Source organism: Pongo abelii, chromosome 2 (genome assembly GCF_028885655.2).
Source record: "Pongo abelii isolate AG06213 chromosome 2, NHGRI_mPonAbe1-v2.0_pri, whole genome shotgun sequence".
In the NCBI taxonomy this organism is placed as follows: domain Eukaryota; kingdom Metazoa; phylum Chordata; class Mammalia; order Primates; family Hominidae; genus Pongo; species Pongo abelii.
In genome coordinates this window covers 98,448,924-98,468,838 of record NC_085928.1, presented here as the reverse complement: position 1 = coordinate 98,468,838, position 19,915 = coordinate 98,448,924, and the positions used below count along the sequence as shown (strand labels likewise).

Genomic DNA, 19,915 nt, shown 5'->3' with positions numbered 1-19,915 from the left:
AATACTTCAGTGGCCTCAAAAAGCAAATATAAAAGAACTAAAGAACCAGGGGGTGAAATGATAAAGTTGTTATAGTATAAAAAAGAGTACACTTTTTTTTTTTTGAGACAGGGTCTCACTCTGTCGCCCAGGCTGGAGTGCAGTGGTATGATCTCAGCTCACTGCAACTTCTGCCTCCTGGGTTCAAGCAATTCTCCTGCCTCAGCCTCCTGAGTAGCTGGGACCACAGATGCCCGTCACCACGCCTGGCTAATTTTTGAATTTTTAGTAGAAATGGGGTTTCATCATGTTGGCCAGGTTGGTCTCAAACTCCTGACCTCAAGTGATCCTCCCACCTCAGCCTCCCAAAATGCTGGGATTACAGGCATGAGCCACTATACCCAGCAGGGTAGACTTTTCAAGAGACAGAGTCCTCTGAAGAAGGAATGAGTTCCCTCAATGTTAAGTAGATTTATTAAGACTTGCTACTTAGCAAGTCTTAGCAATCCATGCTAAGTGTTTTACATGTACCAACTCATTTAATGCTCAGAAGAATCCCACAGGAGAGGGAATGTGATTTACACACTTGGCCAAGGTCACAGAGCCAGCAGAGCAGGTGTAGGGCCAAGATTCAAATCCAAGTCATCTGATCTCCTGAAGCCTGGACACTTACCCTTGTGCTAATGCAACCCTCATCACCCCAGGGGTCAAGCAGATACTAAGAGACCCATTCCCAGGGAGCTAAGGAGCCCAAGGAGTTAAGGAACACCAATGGATGAGATTACAGAGCAGAAACACTGTTTCCATGACAACATTTAATTGTCACCACTCAGTCTTCCTTGGCTCAAAGCCAACTCTCAACAGAACTGTGATGGACACAAAGTCTGTTTTGGTGTGGGACTGTGGCCTTCACATTTCTCAACCCATTTCAGATACCTTCTCTCCTTAGCTTCCATTGCAGCCAGGGCTAGAATGCTGCTCAAGTTCCTGACCCAGCTGTTATGGCATTTTGAATCAATCCTCTCTAGAGCAAACAGATTTGAAAGTCAATTCAAGCCCAACACAAAAATCTAGCTCAACCCAATGATATCCCTGGTTACCTAATTGAGGGATATTTGGATATGGAAACCACCCCACTGACCCCACAAATCACCAAAGTGGTGTCAAGGTTGGATGTACAATAGACATTCAAATAATCAATACTGGAGTAAGCTCCCAGAAAGCTGGGACTGAGCCATGACTGGATCAACATCTAGTGCAGTGGGAGGTCCTCAGTTATTGCTCAATAAATGAGAGTTGAATTAATTAATGCTCCAGAGCAAGCAACCATGAAGAAGTGAATTTTTTCCCAATAAAACAGGTGGTTTTGGGGGTAAGCCAATGTGATGCTTAAGAAAAACAGTGCAAGAAGCTGAGTGGCTAATGTTCAGACCTCACCAGAGATTCAGGTGTTTAATTTCCCTACAAAGAAGGCTTAATCTCAGTTTCATTCTCTGCAGAAAAGCTACCATTAATCAGGATCCAAGAACCCTTAGGTGTAGATAATGTGACCAATGATCAGTTCAAGTCCACACTCTGAAAGTTGTTTCTTCAAAATCCGGAAGAGGCACCATTCAGCCAAGAAGTTGAAAAGAGACAGGAATTTATATGCAGAAATGTCAATAATCATAAAGAGATAACAAAACTCTAACCAAGATGTAATTATGTCAGCCCTGGGACATCAAGACTTAAGCACAATCCTCAAAGAATAGAGCCAAAATCAATTAAGGAATGTGTCAGTGGTGTAATCCTTCTGATTTCCCCATATAATGCCACCAAATGGTCCATTTTGCTGTTTTACAGCAATATTTTTTAAAAAATTAAAATCTAAGCCTTTCATATTTGGGTGCCAGAGGGTTTCAACTCTACGGGGAAAGGTCTTCATTAGAATTCACCTCTACTTTAAAGAGTTTGTAATTTGGTGTCAAGATGCTTATCTGAAAAAATAATGTTTATACTGAAATATTTACGGATGAAATGACATAATATCTTAGTTTTGTTTCAAAATAATCTAGGGATGAGACAAGGAAGTGGGGAATAGAAAGGAAACAGACTGGCAATGAGCTGATAATCGCTGAAATTGGATGGAGGTCATGTGGGGGTTCACTTTACTTTAGTATATAATTGACATTTTAAAAATTAACAGTAATTTACCCAAGCCCATTGGCCCAACAGGGAAGAGATGGTGTTCCTAGGAATACTCCACTCCATTCCACAGACGCATCTCCTGCCTTTGGAGGAAGAGAAACCACTACTCATCAACACCAGACTCATGGTCATACCTCATTTGAGGGCTTGTGTGTTTTTCTCCACATATCTGCATGGATGCCAGGCTTTCAGGCAGGCTTCTCATGGCACTTTCTAAAAAAATAGGATTTACTAGGGGATTGTTAATTAACCAAAATTACTTAAAAGTCTCTTCTCCAAATACAGGCATTTGAGAAAGTCAGCTTTGCAAATGGGCAGTTTACTTAACTTCAATAGAAAAGCCTTCTCAACAAATGAAAGCCTCAAAGGAAAGCTTCGTAGCTATTTAGGAAATAGTTCTCCAGAAATTTGAGAGGCAATGCCCAGACATGACAGCAGATTACAAAAGGTTCATATTGGAATCAGTTGCATAGAACTGAAAAGGCTTATGTCTCCAGAGAAAAGAAAATGGCTCTGAGTGATGGCCAAGTGTCCAGGCTACCCCACCAAAGGCTGAATAGTGGAAAACGCTCCTCTCTAAGCTTTCTGAATCTACCTGGTCTGGGCCCCTCTGCCTCCAGAGGTGCTGGGCATGAGCCAGTGTTAAAACTCTACTAGTGCCACTAATACACCAGCTCAAGGTCCATATTTCAGGAAAGAGCTGGGCCACAGGTCCAAGGTGAGAAACAACAGACAGACACAGGCTAGGACTAGACCAACTGTTCTCAAACAGGGGTGATTTTGCCCTCTAGAAAACTTCTGGTGGTAATGTCTGGAGTCATTTCTGATTGTCACAACTGGGGGAGGGAAATTGACACTGTCACCTAATGAGCAGAGGCCAGGAATGCCACTAAACACAGGATAGGCCCCACAAGAAAGAATTATCCAGCTCAATCTCAACACGGCTGCCCTGAGAAACCCTGGACTAGAGCAACATTTGCCAAAATAATTCCCCCACAGCTCTCCTGCATGGAACGATGAAAGTGTTGAGGGGAGCCAGTGCAGAGTGGGCAGGCAGAAAGGAAAAAGAGGGTCATCCTTCTAGTGTGCCCACATCCAAATGTATTCTCCTCACAAAAGCCAGAGGCAGGGTGGTGCCATTGTCAAACACATGGCCAAACCACAGGACAATCCTGAGAGGTTCAAATCCCACCTTTGCCGTATGACCTAGGACTAGTTACTTAACCTCTCTGAGCCTCTGTTGCCTGAAATGTAAAATAGAGATGATAACAGTACTTATCTTGGAAGGTCGTTGTGAAGATTAAATGAGTTGATATATATAAAGATCTTTACACTGTAGTTATCTGTCATTATTTTCAAAACACAATCCAGTCATGTCATTTCCATTCAATGAGTTTCTGCTTTTCTTAGGATAAACACCAATAATCTGACCATGGCCCCAAGGCCCTGGGTGGTCTGGCCTCTGCCCACCTCTCCAGCCTCAACCAATCTAGTTTTCCCCTTTGATCTCTGCTCCAGTCACACAGACCTCCACTGAGCAAACACAAGGCAAGTCAGTCCTTCTGTCACAGGGCCTTTGCACAGGCAGATCCCCTCTTATGGAACAAACTCCCCTTGACCCCACCCACCGTCCCCACCCCTTCACCTAATGTAGCTCCCAGACACATCTCAGGGTGCCTTCAGGAAGCATGGGTCCAGGGACTTCTCCTCTTTCATACACTTACCCAGCTGTCATTCTGCATTCTGATGTCTCATCCTTTGACTGGACATTAGACTGTTAACTAGGTACTCAATAAATAAATATTTGTTTATTCTCTCAAGAAATAACCGACTTCCCAGCATGATTTGTTTTATGAATGAGTCAGTGACTAAACAAATGACTGAATCCATGAGAAGGAGCGCGTAGCTTGCCTGACCTCAGTCTAGTGTGTTGCATTAGAGCAGTTGCAACAAAACGCTGCAATTGCCTTCAGCTTCCTGGAAACCAAAAATGCTCTGAGTTTGCCTCAAAGAATGCTACCCATACCTCGGAGGCAGTTGACTTGTACTTGGCCAGGGACTCCTAGAATGTTCTCTTTGCTTCTGTCTCAAGAAACTCAGTCAAAACCAACTTTCCCTAGGCTGAAGAATAAGGTAGGGAGGCTTTTCTTTGTACATGGAAGGAGTATGGGGCTGTTTTCACTTGACCCAAAACTGAGACTGGCTCTGGCAACTCCAGCCCCACATCTTTCTAAGGTAGGAGCAGCAGCAGTCATTCATGTTGAAGGGTCATTTGAAAGCCATTCTTCTTTACAAAACCACAGAATGGTGGTTTCGTTTTAGTGCTTTGACTTTACTATCAATCAGCTTATTTTCCCAGAATTACTTAATATGAGAAATGTAAACATTTTCTAGCAACATATTCTAACACTTGTTAGAATGATTTGTTAGAATCCTTGTTAAATCATTCTAACAAATCTTGTGTATCTGACCGCAGCACCATGGCCTTCCCCACTGTACTGGTCTGAGTCCTGAAGAGAACAGAATTTGCCACAGATGATTCCAATGAGGAGATTTCCATGGAGAAGCTACAGAAGGAGGGGTGGGCAGGGTTGATGAAAGAAATGAGACCTTGAGGCATCCAGATGCTAGCAACACTGGACAGCCGTTACCACGCATCAGGCTGAAGGAGCAAAGGGAGAAATGAGTCAATCCCAGCGACACTGGGAGCCATGAATGGGCACTGCTGAGAGGGAGCTATAGTCATGGAGAGAAGCTGCTATGGCCACAGATGTGGCCCCAAAGCAAGAAGGGAAGAGGGAGAAAATTCTCTAGATTTTTTTCTCTTCCATCTCTCCCATCACCTGAAGTGCCTCTTACTGGCCCCAGACCCTCCCCAGAGTCAGCCAGCAAGGGAACCCTGGTGATGCCACTCACAGCAGTCAGCTTCCAGGAAAAATGACCAGGAGAGGGGAAGCAGAGAATAACCACTGGGCCTACCCAATCCCACACTGCCTTATAATAAAGCATTAGTTGACAGGAGCCTTGAAAATACATTGAAGGGAACATTTTCCAAGAAAACTTCCAGAGGCAGAGCCAGGAAGAGAAAGAAGCTCCAAGCTCAGGGCTCAGTGAAATGAACACAAAAACACTAATTTCAAAATAGAATGGAAAGACAGCAATTGAACTGTTATCATAACTGCATGCTGGCACTGGCTGCAGTGCACTCTGCAAATGTCTTCAAGTAAGTGAAGCATCAGGGGTGAGGTAATAACAGACTCTCAGAGTTGGCCTCAGCTTCCTGCATGTTCGAATTAAGATCCCAGGGAATTGGCTTAACCAAAAGATCAAGTCAAACACTGCATTTCAATTTTCACAATCTGTTGGTTCCCAAATTCCGTGACTGGAAAACAAAAGACTCGTCCCACTTGACTGGCAGCTTGGCTTTGAGCTATAGTTCTCGATTGCTTCGCTCCTGGGAACTGAGTGGTCCCCCTTAACACACCTCATTCCCCAGGCAAAATTGCCAGAGCCAGACCCTCTTTTTCTGCCCCTAAACTCATTCACACACACACACACACTCTCTCTCTCACCCCTCTTCCCACATATTTGGTCTACTTTGGTCTGCCTGCTGCCCAAAAGTCAAAATTAGAATCTAGCAAGACAACCATTATGCTGAGAAAATGCAGAAAGCATTTTGAACCCCTGTGCTTTGCAAGGCACCAGAACAGGAATAGGAAAGGGGGAAAAAAGACAAAGAGGAGAGAGAAAGATGGGGAAAAGTGAAGAGAAGGAAGAGAGGAAGGAAAAGAAGAAACAGGAGATGGAGTAGAAGAGAAAAGAGAGTGGGTAAGAAAGGAGGAAAGAAAAAAGAGGCAGCCAGCAAGAAAAAAAGTATAATTTTCATCAACATTCATTCATTCATTTGACAAACATTTATTGAATGTTTAGGAGGGACCAAGAATATTCAAAGCCCACCTCCATGCTATTCCTCCCTTAAAATCCTCTAAGTCTTCATTGACTTGGATCCTTTTGTAATAGCTCCTTCCAATGAGGACATAGATCTTGATGTTTACCTCTTCATCCTTAGGGTTAAGACTTCACTTGATAATATTTGGACTGGATTTTACCAAGGCAAAGAAAATGTTACAGGGAGGCAGAGAAACCCTATGAATTGGGATTCGCCCAAGACCTGCCCTTCATGGTTGAGGCAGGCATCTGGCATCCAGGCGACAGTTTGTTTCCCTTGGATGCCCACAGGCCCTGCGCTGTGTTCTCACTTCACCAGTGTTCTCATTTCTCTTCTATCCTTTCTGGTCTAAATGAACATTGTAAGAACTGCTTCCCTAGAAAAAGATCTGGCTACCCAGAGGGATGTTGTGAAGAAGGAACAAATGGAAAGGAGACACAAAAGTGGAAAGAGAGTAAAAGGGGCTGTTATAATTGTGCATCAATTTACAGGACCAGCCTAACCCTTGAGGACTGTCAAATTTCACACTCTCAATTTATAGTTGGGCACAGTGTGGACCAGAAAGAACCACAGGTTAAAGAATGATGGAATTCTGGAGCTAGACAGGATTATGTTGTCTGCCAAGCAGCAGGCATTGATGGAACAGGTCTTTTGGATCCCAGCCAGGGTTTACATCTCACAGGGAGCTCCATCCCCTGAGGATTTGAATCTGAGAACTGTGTCAATTCCACTGGGGAGCTACATAGTGAGCTGGTCTTTAATGCCAAGAAAGCAAGCTAGAATCAAGAGGTCAAAGTCATCTATACAGAATGGGAAGTCCCCAGGCCACTACAACCTCTATGCCTCATCATTGTGCTGAATGGGAAAATACATCCCGTGTGAGTTCCATGTGAAAATAAGTCAAGTTAAATCAGAGATGAGACCCTACAAAGCTCTTCTCTCTTCCCTAGTTTAAGAAACACCAGTCTAAAAAATGAGGCTAGTTACAGGTTTCTCAACCTCAGTACCACTGGTATTTCGGGCCAGAAAATTCTTTGTTGTTGGGGCTGCCTTATGTGTCATACGATGTTTAGCAGCCTCCTGGCCTCTACCTACTGGATGCCAGTGGCACCTCCCCTCCAGTTGGGATGACCAAAAATGTCTCCAGACCTCGCCAAGTGTTCCCCTGAGAGGTAAAACCACCCCCAGTTGAGAGCCATGGCCTCAGAGAATCACTGAATATTAATGAAATCATCTGAGTCCACAGGCCTGTTCACAGATGGAAAGACCAGGTCAGGTGTGCCTGGGCTCAACCAACTACAACTGGCAGAGTCAGGTGATGAACTAGAGTGCTCAGGGTTCTCCTCACTGCACCAATAATTCTTTTTCTTTTCTTTTTTTTTTTTTTTTTTTTTTTTTTTTGAGACAGGGTCTCACTCTGTCACTCAGGCAGAAGTGCAGTAATGCAATCACAGTTCAATGCAGCCTCAACCTCCCAGGCTCAAGAGATCCTCCCATCTCAGCCTCCTGAGTAGCTGGGACCACAGGTACACAACACCATGCCTGGCTAACTTTTTGTATTTTTTGTAGAGACAGGGTTTTGCCATATTGCCCAAGCTGGTCTCGAACCCCTGAGCTCAAGTGATCCACCGGCCTCAGCCTCCCAAAGTGCTGAGATTACATAAATTATTCTTCCTTCAGGATTTGATGTGTGATTCCTCTGTACTCTCAGCTCCTTAGCGTTTCCTTGTGTGATGTGGCTGCCCTGTCCCTTGCATCAAGGGGTTAAATCTGGCAATGCCCCCTACAGTATTAGATCAGGTACTTGTCAGAATTCTTTCAATATGTTGTTGCTCTTGGATTGGAAGAAAGGGCCAAGACTGCCTCCTCTGACTTGCCATGTTTTAGGAGGTTGGAAGGCCTGAATATTTCTTTTCCCTTTTCTTAATGGGTGACCTTCCCTAGCCTCCATGCGGCTGCTGTGAGGATAGAGATAACATGAAGTATGGTGCTTGGAATTATTTAATCTCTATGATTCACAAGCATTTAGATTATTTAACTGCTGATTATGATTATTTAAGCTGAAAGACTATACTTCTCTAGCTCAGAAAATGTTTGTATTTCCATTAAAAACCACCAGCTGAAGGCCCTTTTGACTGACATTTTTCACTATTAAAACTATACATACAGTGCATGTTTTTGGCCAGAAGACAGTGTGTCCCTTATTTTGTTTTAAGATAAGAAAGTCAACTTCAAAGGCCTTCTCCAACTAGTTCTCCTCAGGTCCCCTTCCTCCCACCATCTCCCCATCCTGCTGTCCTCCTGCCCCAAGAAAGGGAAGAAGCACCTATCTGCCCACTGCTTTCTACTATTTAATTAAAACTGGTGCCACCATTCCCACACTTGAAATTCTTACACTGATATCTCAAGTACTTCATTGGGAGACAGTGCACTCAATGGCTAAGACTGTGAACTATAGTGTCAAACAGACTTGTATTTGAGTTCCACATATATAAGCCTCAGTGTCTCCATCCACAGAATGGGGGTAATAATACTCCCCGCCTCACAGGAGGTGACAGCACTATCTGGGTGAAGTACTTAGTCCATGGAATAAGTGCTTAATAAGTGTTCACTGGTAATATTAATTCCATCACCCAAAGTCTGCACGCACTGAATAGTATATATATGCCCGGGCTAATTTAATTCTCTGAAGACATTTTAATCCAAGATAGTACATTCCTCAAGGCAGGGATAGTGAAGGACTCTTGATTCTACCTGACATGCAGTTTAACTCACTTTAATTATTTCTCTATAATGAGCTATGAAACACATCCCTGCTTGGCTCATATATTTAATAACCTAAGAGTTTTATGAAAAATAAATGCCTAAAAATTCAGGGAAAATTCTATTGTGGATGTATAAGAGCGGTGTCCTAAACCATGCAGTAACTTTGCTTTTTCTCGCTTTTTCTTTTCTTTTTTTTCTTTTTCTTTTTTTTAATTTTTTTTTTTTTTTTTTTTTTTTATTGGCAGAGTTTCTGCATTCAAATTAAGTTTCTCAAGGGAAGGAACGAAAAAGATCCCAGCATTTCCTAAGTTTCATCTATGTGACAGGGCATTTATTTAGTGGAATTACATACAGGAGGGTCTTGGAGATTGCCTTTGCCTTTCACTTGGGATGAAAATTTCCTCTGCAGCATGCAGAACCGGTGAGAGTGTTCCTGCTGCTACAGAGTTCTTTTGCACTAGAAGAAAAATCTTCCTCCTCTCAAATTTTGCCTATCAACTCTAGCACAGTCATCTGAGGCAGCATGAATCAAGTCCAGTTTTCTTCTTACAGTCACTTCCTTAACAGTTAAAAGAAGCATCTGTCTTCTTGGCCTTCTCTGGACCTAATACCCCTTACAGGTCAGCTATCCCCAGCACGAAGAGATATTTAGGTATACCTCAACTTGTTCACTCACTACATGCCTCCTCACAGTCTACCAACCATGGTACCCAGAAATGAACGCAGATATGCACTAAACATACATGCATACACATAAATGTCTGTTAGGAATAGACTAGAGGTGTAACTGCAAAGTTGTTTTTTACCGCTAAGTGACATAACATACCAGTTGACCTATTTTTCTTCACACTTTATTCATGTTGTCAGAGACTGCCAGTTGCCCCCAATATCTATTCTTTCCTTTCCTTCCTTGGAACTGGATTCCCAGAATGCAGCTAAAGGCTACATTTCCCTGCTTGGTCTTGAAGCTAAGTATGACCATGTGGCTTAAAACCCTGGCCAGTGGGCCCCTTCCCCCACACTTGTTCTCACATCTAGTAAAATATAAGCTCCACCAACAGGAGGATTTTTGTTCATAGAGTCCTTTCTGTTCACTAAGAACAGGGCTTAGATAAGTGCCTAGGGCTTAGAACAGTGCTTGCACCTAGCAGATGCTCAGCAATATTGAATAAACTGTGAAATGACTCAGATGTCAATGGATGGGATGTGTAACTTAAAGGACAGGGAGGTTTCTTTCTCGTGCCTCCTTTCTGCTGGTTGGAATAGGGATTGGATAGCTGGAACTGAAGCGAAAGTCTCACACTAAGAGGTGCAAGCAAATGCTAAAAATGGCAAAATGGCAAGACAGAAGGAACGTGAGTCCCTAGTGATTATAAAGATACTTGTATGAGCTTCTGGAATGTGGGGTTTTCTGATTCTTGCATTTGGAGCTAACTAGAACATTCCTCTATTCTAAAGTTATTTTCTTTATAGTTAAGTTTTACTTACCCACTATAAGTTTTATGTTCAGCATAGTTTTTTTGTTGTTTTGTTTTGTTTTTGCTATAGACTATAAGCCATCAACTTCAGAGTTAAAAGAAGGAAAAAGAAATCTGGAGTGGTAAGCAACTGTGCATTTATGTCACTGCCTGCAGCTAAAACCAAAATTGGTTTTGAATGAGTCATTTTTTGTGACATTTATTCCTTCCCTCTCTGCCATCTGTCCTGAATCACTACAGGTAACTCAGAAAGCTGCAATAGGCTTCATCAGTGTTCTAGCTGATTTAAATACCTGTTGGAACTGAGCAGGTAGTAAACAGAAACAGACGACAAACAGGACATTCTAGGACACATTACCACAGTGTTTAATATCTTTAAAATTGGACATGTTAAAGTTTTTCTCAATAAACTACTGGTTAGAGAAAGAATAGTATTATAGCAAAAAAAGAAAAAAGAAAAAAAGAAAAAAAGAAAAAAAAGAAATTCTTGAATGGAGAAGGCCAAGTTGTAAATTAAAGACAGGATTAGTGTATGCTAACTGTAATGAATCTGCCTAACATATTAATATATGTATAGCCTTTTGTGGGTTAAAAGTCAATTTCTCATGAATTTATAATCTCAGTCAATCCCTATAATATCTCTGTAGGCTAGCACAACCCTCTTGTTTATTGAGTTTATCAATTTTAAGTAACAATTGGCTTCAAAACTCTTCTCCCAGACTCCATTTATCCTGTCCAAATTGCTAGGCACTTAGGATTCCTTCCTAAAGAAATGTGATTTGTCTTTTCTCATGTTGGCATGAAGTAAAAAATAAATTGATTTTATCATTTCTGCACCCTTGCTCTCCTTTGAAGGGTACTTACCTAATGAGTGGCTCTCTCAGAAAGGATCTTAGATCAAAGAGGCCAACAGGATAATGCCCTCGAATAAGCTGCTGTCTTACCTCACTGTAAATGTCCTAAAATAATCCAGTGTATACAAAGACTTGTGAGGCTATCTGGAGAAGATGTCTAAAACCCAACAATACCCAGTAAATTAAGATGAATTGCACCATATCGTCAGATGAGTTAAAAACATAGGGGCCTGCTGAAAATGTTTGCATAAGCATAGGAAATCACCACAAAAAGTCTAAAATAAACATTTCAAAATATGTGACTATTAAGCAGCTGTCAAAACCCTTATTCAACTTAGCATTTTATACTAAATGAAAAATATCAATTAGGATGCCTGTCTACCTATTAAACTACTATAGTAGTTTAAATCATCGAAGCAAATGCACACAGATTTTTAAGTACTGTATCTCATGGCCCTCAATTTCTTTTAGCCACAGATTTCAACTCCACCTGCCATAAATTAAATAACTGGGCTTTTGTTACTGGAATGTAAGCTTATTAACTGGCACTAATAAAATCAAACATAAAATGATGTTCTTAATATGCTTTTAATAAAATCCCTCTTAAATAAGAGTAAACGTAACAAAATCGAACCATTATGAAATGTTTTAGCAAGAAGTTTTGGATATATTTTAAGTAAAAGAATAATCTTATACACAAGGAAATATGAATATTATGTACTATGAAAATATATGGTTGGTAACTGTTAGTTTCTTCCAGCAGAGGAATAATAACTGGCAGTTAGAATATCAACCAATAAAGACCAGACTGAAGAAGGGTATTGCTGTGGTTTGAATATTTGTCCCCTCCAAAACTCCTATTGAAATTTGATCCCAGGTGGGGCCTAATGGGAAAACGGTGTTTCGGTTGTGGGGTGAATCCCTTGAATAGATTAATGCCCTTTCCCTTGCAGGTGAGTGAGTTCTCACTCTGCTGGTTTCCCTGAAAGAGCTGATTGTTAAAAAGAGCATGGCTCTTTCCCTCATCTCCACCTTGCTTCCTCTCTCCCCATGTGATCTCTGCACATACAGCTTTCCTTTCCCTTCTGCTATAAGTGGAAGCAGCCTGAGGCCCTCACCAGAAGCAGATGCTGGCACCAAGCTCCTTGTACAGCCTGCAGAACCATGAGCCAAATGAACCATTTTTCTTTATAAATTATCTAGCTTCAGTATTCCTTTATAGCAACACTAAACGGACTAAGGCAGGAATGTTGAGGGAAATAATCATACACATGTATACAGTTGGACTTCTGTATACATAGGTTCCACATTTGTGGATTCAATCAACCACGGATCAGAAATATTTTGGGAAAAAATGCATCTGCACTGAACATGTACAGACTTTTTTTCTTGCTATTATTTCCTAAACAATACAGGTGTAACAACTATTTTCATAGCATCTACATTGTATTAGGTATAAGTAGGCAGGAGATGATTTAAATTATACAGGAGGATGTGCGTGGGTTATATGCAAATACTATGCCATTTTATATCAGGGACTTCAGCATCTGTGGATTTTGGTATCTAAAGGAGGTCCTAGAACCAATCACCCACAGATACCAAGAGATGACTATAGAATCAAGGCTCTCCTTTTGAATCAAGTTGGCCTCAGTTCCTAAAAGTGTTCCCAGATTACAGGAAAGTACACCACACTTTCCATGTCCCTCCTTGCCCCAAATAACCAAGAGGGTCCTTACCTTTGGAAATGACTTTCTAAGTGGGATTCCAAACCTCTTTGGTTACGTAAGAAACTACTTTATCTATTTATCTATTCATTTATTTGCTTATTTGTTTATTCATTTCCTTCACTCATTTTACTAAAATGCAAGCTCAACAAGGTCAAGTTTGTGCATCTAAAACAGTACCTAGCACATAGCAGATCATCAGTGAATATTTATACATTTTTTAACTAATTCATCCTTTCATTTTTCAAATACTTTTTGAGTGCCTACCATGTGACAGATTCACAATATCCAACATTAAAAGAAAATCCCACTGTAAATAAAATAAAATCACATGGTGAGAAATCTTTACATTGGAAGAATCAGGCAATATTTACTCACTCTAAATCCAGTCGGCATTTAAAATAAGAGAAGCCGAAGAAGAATAGTAGGAGAAAATGTAGGTCAGTGTGGCACATGTCCCAAAATGATATAACACAAAACAGAACTTTGGGTAAAAATTAAACAGCCTAAGAGTGGATGTAAGTATAAAAAGATAGCAACAGAGGTCATTGTGATGATTAAACAGTTCTGCATCTTGACTGTGGTGGTGGTGACACAAATCAACACATGTAATAAGAGTGGATATAATTAAACATACACACACACACACGAGTGCATGTAAAACTGGAGAAACTGGAATAATGTTAAGGCCGGGCGCAGTGGCTCACACTTGTAAGCCCAGCACTTTGGGAGGCCGAGGCAGGCGGATCACGAGGTCAGGAGATCGAGACCATCCTGGCTAACAAGGTGAAACCCCGTCTCTACTAAAAATACAAAAATCAGCTGGGTGTGGTGGCGGGCGCCTGTGGTCCCAGCAGCTCGGGAGGCAGAGGCAGGAGAATGGTGTGAACCCAGGAGGCAGAGCTTGCAGTGAGCCAAGATTGCACCACTGCACTCCAGCCTGGGCAACAGAGCGAGACTCCGTCTCAAAACAAACAAACAAACAAACAACAAAAAAAACAAAAAACAAAAACAACAGAAAAAACAAAACTGGAGAAATTGGAATAATGTTAATAGATATGCAAAACTGGAGAAATTTGAAGAAGGCTGCTAGATTGTACCAATATCAATTTCCTCATGTGATATTGTACTTTAGTTATGCAAGATGTTACCAGTTAGAGAAATGGTTGAAGGATATGAGAACCCTCTTTGTAATATTTCTTGCAACAGCCTGACAATCCACAGGTATTTACAAATATGTTAATAAAATAAAATTAAATAAAATTAAACAGCAGAATGCTTATCAAAACACTGGAACTGAGACAGATGCCCAATAATGATGTAAACCTATATGACAGTATATTGAGTAATTAAAAATAATACAATCCTATGTTTGCAACATAGAAAGTTGTTCACATTCACAAAAGAAGAGGGACTTGCAAAATATGCAAGTACAGTCCAATTTTCTTTACAAAATAAGGAACATTTGCAAAGGTATACACCAAAATGCCATCACTGTCTCTCTCTCCATGTTAGGATCATGAATAATTTTTTCATATTGTTTCTTTATACTGCCTCTTTTTTCCCTTAAAATGAACAATATCACCTAACAAACATCTAAACAAATATCTATCTTTGGATGGGGTTAAGGTAAATTCTGTATAGCTCTGGAACAAAAACCAAGACAAATGGAAAGACATTTCAGTTCAATATAATGACAAATGAGCTACCTGTAAGAGCCATGGAACATGACACCACCTTTTGAGCCCATGGCCTGCCATGGGAATGGTATTCACCAAGGCCTGGTGAATTCCTATGAGTAATCCTGTGAATGGGAGACGGGCTTCTGCAGGCTGGGAAGTTGGACCCAGTTGCTTTCCAATTCTAAAACTCTGTGCCATTTGGTTTGCAATGAATTTAACAGATACCACCTCTCATTTCAAAAGCCCCCTTTAGGTTTCAAAGCACTTTCACATGTGCTGGTTTATATTAGTTTTAGTTTGCTGCTTAAAAAAAAATCTTATCCCTACAAGAGTTCTGTAGAGTAAGCAGGGCAGGTATTATCACCTCCATTTTACTGAAGAGAAAACTGAGGCAACCGGAGAGTGATGTTTCATGTTATGGGGTGAGACACAAATTAGTTATGAAATCACAGTTTCTTTCTCTTGACTCACGGCCTCACCCCTCTTCCCTCTAACACCACACAGCCTCTCCCTTCCCACCAGGGTTTGGAAACTGGGTAGACCTGACCTAAAGATGTCTGTCTAAAGATGATGGGTGCCGGTTGAATGAAAAACCAGCAATGCTTGGCACAGATGATAACAACTCACCAACAATGATAATACCCATCTGACTGTTCCCACGAACTTACCTGGACTCAATCAATGTCAAGTAACCAGTGTGTCAATTCAGCTTAAACACTGTGACTGAACAAACCAGTGGCAAACTAGAACAGCCCGAGAGGCTGGTGCCTCTAGTTGAGGATCTCAGTCAATATACTTGCCCTGTACCTAAAGTCCTCCCATAGTCCCAGGGCAGAAGCCCACAGGTTGGGCTTCTAGGCCAGTTAAATAGTGAATAGGGCCCATATCAGGCTTAATGAAGCAGGGCTTTGTTACTTTCACCAAAGGAATTAACACAGGAATTTTGTATTTATTTTGCAGTGGCAGCAGATTAAGCACTTCAGCAATAATGTGGCAATTCACCAAAAGAGGTCTTAGTTAGGTGCTATCTGAAACCATGAAGTTAAGTGGGAAAACATACACATGGAAAAAGTTTATATGTTTTAGAAAAATAAATCCAAATTTTAGATAAATGATACTCTTCACAAAATATACTAAACAAAGGACATATTTTCATTGGCTGATAGTGCCATTTGTATACATATATCATTTTCTGTGTGCCAAACTCTCTGCTGAGAACCCCTCCTCCCAACCACCCCCATTCAAGTCATTACAGGAGGAAACTGGAAGGTTAGTGAGGTTAAAGGCATTTCTCCCAAGTCACAGCCACCAGGTGGAAGCAACAGGATTCCACCCTGGGTCTGATGACTCACAAACCAGCATACTTCACCATTACTTGTTCTCTCAAAATGTTGAAAGTATACGCTTCTTTCATAAACAGGAAGTAATTAAAATTTCTTTATAATAGCATAATAAATCACTTCAGGAGATGGAGAGTTAACTTGAGAACAGCTGGAAAACAAGGAGAAAAACTAGGCTGGACTTGACACATAACACACAGGGAGGAAGACGAGAGACAGGTGAACAGAAAAGAATACAGGCTGATTGAATCAATGGACCTGTATTGCTAATGCACTAATACTAGTATTGGCTATTGTTAATAAATTATTTTTATTCTATACTACATTTATTATGGAAAGTAAAATGCAAAAAACATCATATGATAAATTTTTCAAGGGTAAAACAAACTTATAAGTTGAATTTCAGTATTTTTAATCTCCATTCAAAAATCAAATCCAAAATGAAGGAGGAAGCATATGTAATTCCAAAATCTTTCTCTATTCTTGTACAAATCATAATATTCCATCTTGTTTTCTAGGAAATGAAGTTTTATTGGTCAATATCAGCAAGATGGAAACTTTCTCAGATAAACCATTGTATGAACTTTGTATATAGACATTATAAAAATACATAACTTTAGATTCTAACATGAATACATTCATAAATGGACTTTCCACTTTGAATATTGCTGTTTCTTCAATTATTTAATACTACACTATATTTTTGGTCTTTCTCAGCTAAGTGTTTACACATATATTGACAGTTATAATTTTTCTGGATGTCATTTAAATTCATACACATGTTCCACAACTAATTACATAAGTTAATCTTTTAAACAACAGTAAATATTGGCAAACATCAAGATTTTATGTACGCTGTGCTTATAAACATGTATCCTTTTAACAGTGTTAATAAATTATTGATGAAGGTGATAATATCACAGATACTTAAAATACTTTTCTTCTTAGCTACATAAAATTCAATCTCCAGTATTCAATCTAGTCACTCACTCAACAAACCATTGAGCACCTATCACATTCAAGACACTGTTGTGGGCAACAAACAATCACTGAGCACCTCCCATATGCCCAGCACTGCTCTCATCTGCATGATGACTACAGTGACTCAAACAGACAAAAGTTCTAGTCTTAATGAGTTCACATAAACTCCTCGAGAAAATTAGATAGCAGAAACGGAGGTTGAGGTAGAAAACTGGTTTTGTCATGGCCAGATGGCCTTAAGCAAATTATGAATCTGTCTGAGTCTCAGCTCCCTCACTTCTGAACTGAGTATAACAATACCTGTTTTTATTATATTATCTTTTATTAGAAAAAATGCTAGTTTATATGTGGGAAAAAAAAACCTACTTATTCTTTGGTCTTGGAGAACCTGGGGTAGTTGATGAGGAATAAATGTTTTGTCCTCATTATTAAATCCTTCAAAATATTTCATTCCAATATTTTCCATGATCTAAGCTTTCTCAGTTTAATGCTAACCATGTGTAAGGCTTGCTGGGTCACGATAAGGTCACTTCCATACCTAGCCACCAATTTCAAAGTCTGTGTTACAGGCTTAAGATGCCGTAATTATGTATGTTTCCCCTTATTGTGGAGGGAAGTTAGATTTAAATTATAACTTAGTGATTATTTCATTTAAAAACATAGAGAAGCTCCTTCTTGACTAGTTCTTTACAAACAGACCTATTGCAATTGATATTTATTAAAATCTCTCAGTAATTTTCTTTCCTATGTTCTTCCATGATGACGCTCTTTCATTGTGAGAATGAAACAAGAGTGAGGTGTAGGTGGGTGTGTCACAGGATGACAGGAACAACCATTTCCCAGCACTCAGCCCCACATCATTGATTAAATCAAAGGAAGCAATTGGTTCCAATCCAATCTCCCTGATTTAGCTTCCCAAGCCCCCACCTAGGTGGGGTGTGGCAGGGTGTGGGATTTCCAACCTATTTTTATAAGCCCAGCAAATCAAAGTTTCACTTTCTGAACAAAGAGGTGCCAACCTTGAGACTCTGTGTGAGAGTCAACACAAACCAGGCATTGTGCACAAGTGAAAAGAATATAATTAGCAAAGTTACAGTCACAATTAGGAAATAACTCCTCAGAAAAGTTTCCACTTAACTCTGAGCAGCGCTCAAATTACCATTGTGCTTAACGGGGCCTCCATCTCTTGGCTGGTTCAGACCTTTCCAACAGATCTATGAATCCCAGCACCATCCACAAAACACAGACACCCAAAATCTAGTGCTGGATCTATATTTTTTTCAGTAACAGATGTGAGAAATGTGCAAATTGAGACACCAAAGTTACAATTAAAAAATAAGAAACATACTTTCAGAAATGACCAGGCAAGTGTGAGCTAAATTATTCTTTCTCTGAGCTCTTTCTTCATCTTCTCTAGCCCTTCCCCTTTCCCACTCTCAAGAGAGGCTAGAAGAGAGAGGCTACAAAGGCAACAATGGGTACTCACTTCATCTCCAGGATCTCCTCCAGCTGTTTCCTCCTCTCAATCCGGAGGTTGGCCAAGTGCGCTTCTTTTTCGGCCAGGGACTGCTGTGTGGAGGCGAGGCGTGCTTTGGTGGCATCCAGTTCCTGTCTGGTCTTCTCCAGTGCATTCATCAGTTCCTCTATCTGAAAGGCACATGGAGCTCTGTGTGTTATTTCTCCTTCATTCAAGCACAAGACATCCCTTGCTAGCCTGTGTTCCAACAATAAACACAAAGGAATCATAGGGATCCTTGAACTGGGCTGCTGTGTCTTGGAGCCCTTTCTTTCTTTGTCATTGAAACTATGAGGATGCAAATGCCTAAGAATGATATAATGGACTCTGGGGAGCTGTGGGGAAAGGCTGGGAGGGGGTTCAGGGATAAAAGACTACACATCGGGTTCAGTGTATACTGCTCGGGTGATGGTTGCACCAAAATCTCACAAGTCACAACTAAAGAGCTTACTCATGTAACTAAATATCACCTGTTCCCCCAAAACCTATGGAAATAAAAAATTAAAACAAAACAGAGCAAAAACCCTTAAAAAATGTTTCAAACACAAGAAATGTCCAAATTTCTCCAAGGTCCTTGTTCAATTGGATTGCCCAATAACCTTTATAAAAACTACTTAATGTGTTCACTAGAATTGGGGGTGAGTGGCTTGACCCAATTTCAACCTCTGTTTGGCAAAAGTCTCAGATACTTTCTCACCATTGAAGGAAGACAACACTCAAATGCATTTTGCCCAGCACAATATACTTTTGTGTGTAGGCCCCAGAGTACTTTGAAAGAAAGTTAATCTATGTGTTTCAGATTCAGTCACGTTTTAACCTATCAAAGCCGTGTTTGGTAAAAGCTATTCGATGTCCAGGGAGCCTCAGGAGTCCCTCTCACCTCACCTCCCAGCCTTACATTCAGGAAGCAACATTTGGCCAAAGGTAAACAGAATTCCAGCCACAAAAGGTTCAAGTTTGGTTTGCCCCTGAAGTTTGAGAGGGTTCTAAACTTGAAATAAATGACATGTAACTTTTATAGGGTGCTAATACACCATAGAAATAAGCCAGACTATCAAATATCCAGGGTTTTCAGCCAGGTCCCAAAAAATGAGACCCGGGAGCCCTGAGGCAAAGCCTTATCCTCCCTAAACCTTTGGGGACTCTTAAAAGCCAACACACAACAAAGAAGGCTGGTGTTTATGGTTCCGTTCCAAAGACTTCCATGGAGCAAGTTGGTGAAATGCCATCCCTTGCACAGATGCAGGCTGTGTCCACCCTGCTGATCCAAAATCATGATTCCAGGAAGTTTCTAGATTCCAGAGCTGATGTTTGGCTTTCTAAAACACCCCTTCCAGCTGAACTTGGCAGAATAGGCTCATCCATCACTAAAGTCAACAGAGCGCCCTTCAAAATGTGTCAATGACATGTTAAGTTCCAATTCATAAAGACTTTCTACACAATTTCTGCAGTTTTACAT

General features: G+C 40.7%; 1 protein-coding gene across 18 annotated transcripts in view; it reads right to left on the bottom strand.

Moving 5' to 3' along the window:
- Nucleotides 1-19,915, bottom strand: part of ERC2 (ELKS/RAB6-interacting/CAST family member 2) — a 969,867-nt gene that overhangs the window by 365,889 nt on the left and 584,063 nt on the right. For all 18 annotated transcript variants that reach the window (XR_008523745.2, XR_008523744.2, XM_054552033.2 and 15 more), the window contains one exon: nucleotides 18,427-18,587. Coding sequence is in view for 16 of the 18 variants with exons in the window: in XM_054552033.2 (XP_054408008.1) it covers nucleotides 18,427-18,587 (161 nt within the window). In the remaining 2 variants the exon portion in view is untranslated. The remainder of the gene's footprint in view (nucleotides 1-18,426; nucleotides 18,588-19,915) is intronic.